At 38.0% G+C, this 2500-nt stretch overlaps 2 protein-coding genes across 3 annotated transcripts in view; one reads left to right on the top strand and one right to left on the bottom strand.

Annotated features, from left to right (window-relative positions):
* Positions 1–1735, top strand: part of LOC119572331 — a 5691-nt gene extending 3956 nt beyond the window's left edge. Inside the window, exons 5-6 of the mRNA XM_037919381.1 lie at positions 723–831; positions 943–1735. Of these exons, the coding sequence (XP_037775309.1) occupies positions 723–831; positions 943–1174 (341 nt within the window). The 3' untranslated portion in view covers positions 1175–1735. The remainder of the gene's footprint in view (positions 1–722; positions 832–942) is intronic.
* A 174-nt stretch (positions 1736–1909) lies between these two features.
* The window catches only part of LOC119572330, a 6810-nt gene continuing 6219 nt past the window's right edge, over positions 1910–2500 (bottom strand). For both annotated transcript variants that reach the window (XM_037919380.1, XM_037919379.1), the window contains exon 4: positions 1910–2500. This exon is cut by the window's right edge and continues 518 nt beyond it. The gene's annotated coding sequence lies outside the window, so the exon portion shown is untranslated.

Genomic DNA, 2500 nt, shown 5'->3' with positions numbered 1-2500 from the left:
GAAATAAGTTGGTGAATATTGCTATGAAATTAAATAGGAAAACCTTTTGGTGCTAATATAATAAAGATGCTCCGTGGCAGTGGTCCAGATTTGTATTTGCTTATTTTGTGCTGAAAATTATTCGCGAAAACAAATATCCCCCGTGAATCCTAACTCAATGCCGCCGGGGATTCCATTGTTCATACATGCCATGTCCACTGCTATTTTAATTTATCAATTGTGTTTACACACACAGGTGGCTCTTCAAGTACTTAGTCACCAGTGAGTCGATTACTAGTCCTACCCATCTCGCCTGTTTACCTCTTCCATGATTTTTGTGAACATTCTTTTTTAATTTATATTGCCATTAGTATTGTTACTAACATTTTAATAATCATAACGTCAATGCTGGCAATATCATCACCGATGTTAATAGCATAATTTTTTTATTGCCATTTGTATTATTGCTAACGTTTTAATAATTATAACTTCAATGCTGATAATAATATCGTCGATATTAATAGCATAAACATATATTTCCAGAAAACTCAAGAAAACGGAAATCATGTGACGTCTCGTATGCCTAACTATTGACTCGGTGGTTAAGCACTTTTGGAGCCATCTGTCTGCAAACAAAATTCACAAAAAAGCTAGTGAATATTGCATGTCCCCGCCGGTTAATCATTTATCTAAGGCAACTCGAGTCAGTTCAAATTTTACTGACCCTCTTTTACCGCCCTCAGAGGTGACGACCGATTTCTGGGTCGGAGGACGTTTTGTCAACGAGACGGTCGGGTGGTCGTGGGTCAACGATGAACCGATGATCCTCGGCTCACCCTACTGGGCTGTCAGGTAGGTTTGCGGGGCACGTGGGCAGTGCGGGTACAGGTCCACAGACTTCAGATTGTGAAAACATAATTATAATATCCTTTACTAACTGTAACGTTTCCCTCTGTTTGCCAGGCACTCAGAGAGCTGCCAGACTCGCACCTTCACCTCGCCCGTCCTCAACCAGACCCTACAGGCTAACGATGGTGAGTGCTACAACTACGTGCAGGCTCCCCGACAACCTCCCACTGCCACCTGCGCGGCCCTCACCTTCTCCCACTACTTTTACGTTAGCGACGAGCCCTGCTTAACCAAGAAGAGCCCCCTGTGCGTCCTCCCTTCCCAAGGACCCAAGGAGGCGTTGTAGATGCACCAATACATTTCACAGACGCCTAGAAGAGAAAAAAACTAATTGTTCTGGACTCATTTGCAGTTGTACCCTTGTTATGTGCAATATCTTCATTCAACCTCCACTTCCATATATTTCATATTACCCACATATCCACCTCTTCTCCATTCCCGCAAACTTCCTCCTGTGGTTAACATTACTGTCGTTTACCTATCTTTGTTTTTGTTCTCCAACTTTATCTTCAGCATATTCTCACAGACCCTTTCATATACTTGCTCAAGGCATTCCTTGCAGTACGTCTGAATGATAAATAGTAGCATAGGTATTCATATGGCAGATAGATCTGGCACCACCATCATGGTATTATGACAAATGTATCATTAAAGACGAAAATATTATTTCACGTTTGTTTGTGGGGTTGTCAACTGTCAACATGACGCTTTGTATTTTTTATCTAGGCTTCTTTTTTCACAATAACATCGAAATCTGCCAATACTCGGGAAAATATTAAATATGATTAAAATATGCTGTCAATGTGTCAATGATTTTTATGTAGCAGAAGAGGAAAAGATTCCATTACTTTGTGTTTGTATTTTCCCTTGCGAATTCTACACGAGATGCGTGACATTCTTTTATGAATGAAATGTCCATATTACCTATGATAATGTTGAAATTACAACATAATTACAACACTGCTTGTTTCCTTCGCTATTTTAGCTGCAAAGGGGAATCGTATTACAACAAAAGCTTGTATAAACCGTAATAATTATCTTTATTAAAATAACGAGATATCAGACCTGAATACTTAAAGAGTTTAATTATGGCATCAAAGTATATTCGGTGTAGCAATAAATTAACTATTGGTAACAAAAGCGATATTCACAATAATCATGAAAGACAAAACATAAAGGAGAATTGTGATAGAAAATGAAAGTGAAGGTAATAACTATAGTGTAAATGGAACATGTTGTAAGACTAGTTATTACCGTATGAAATTATCACATAATGCTTTACTCATATTGCAACATCTCAGTTCGATGTATGATCTAGAACAGGGGTTCTTAACCTTGGGTCTAAGAACACTTGGGGTTTCCGTGGATGGGAATCCGTGACGATCAGATAAAGTTATTATCTATATTAATGTTGTTGTTTTTTTAGATTCTTTACATTAAAGTTTAATAATAATTTGTGTCTCTCATATATGTATGAGACAATCAAATATTAATAGACAAAGCACATTATGACTTGCAAAGTTGTGTTTACATGAATATTTTTGAGGAAGGGCGTCCATAGCTTCAATCAGATTCTCAAAGGAATCGGTGACTCTAAAAAAGGTTAAGAACT

The sequence above is a fragment of the Penaeus monodon genome, chromosome 4 (assembly GCF_015228065.2).
Source record: "Penaeus monodon isolate SGIC_2016 chromosome 4, NSTDA_Pmon_1, whole genome shotgun sequence".
Classification (NCBI taxonomy): domain Eukaryota; kingdom Metazoa; phylum Arthropoda; class Malacostraca; order Decapoda; family Penaeidae; genus Penaeus; species Penaeus monodon.
Note: the sequence above shows the minus strand (reverse complement) of the source record. Positions and strands in the feature narration are given on the sequence as shown.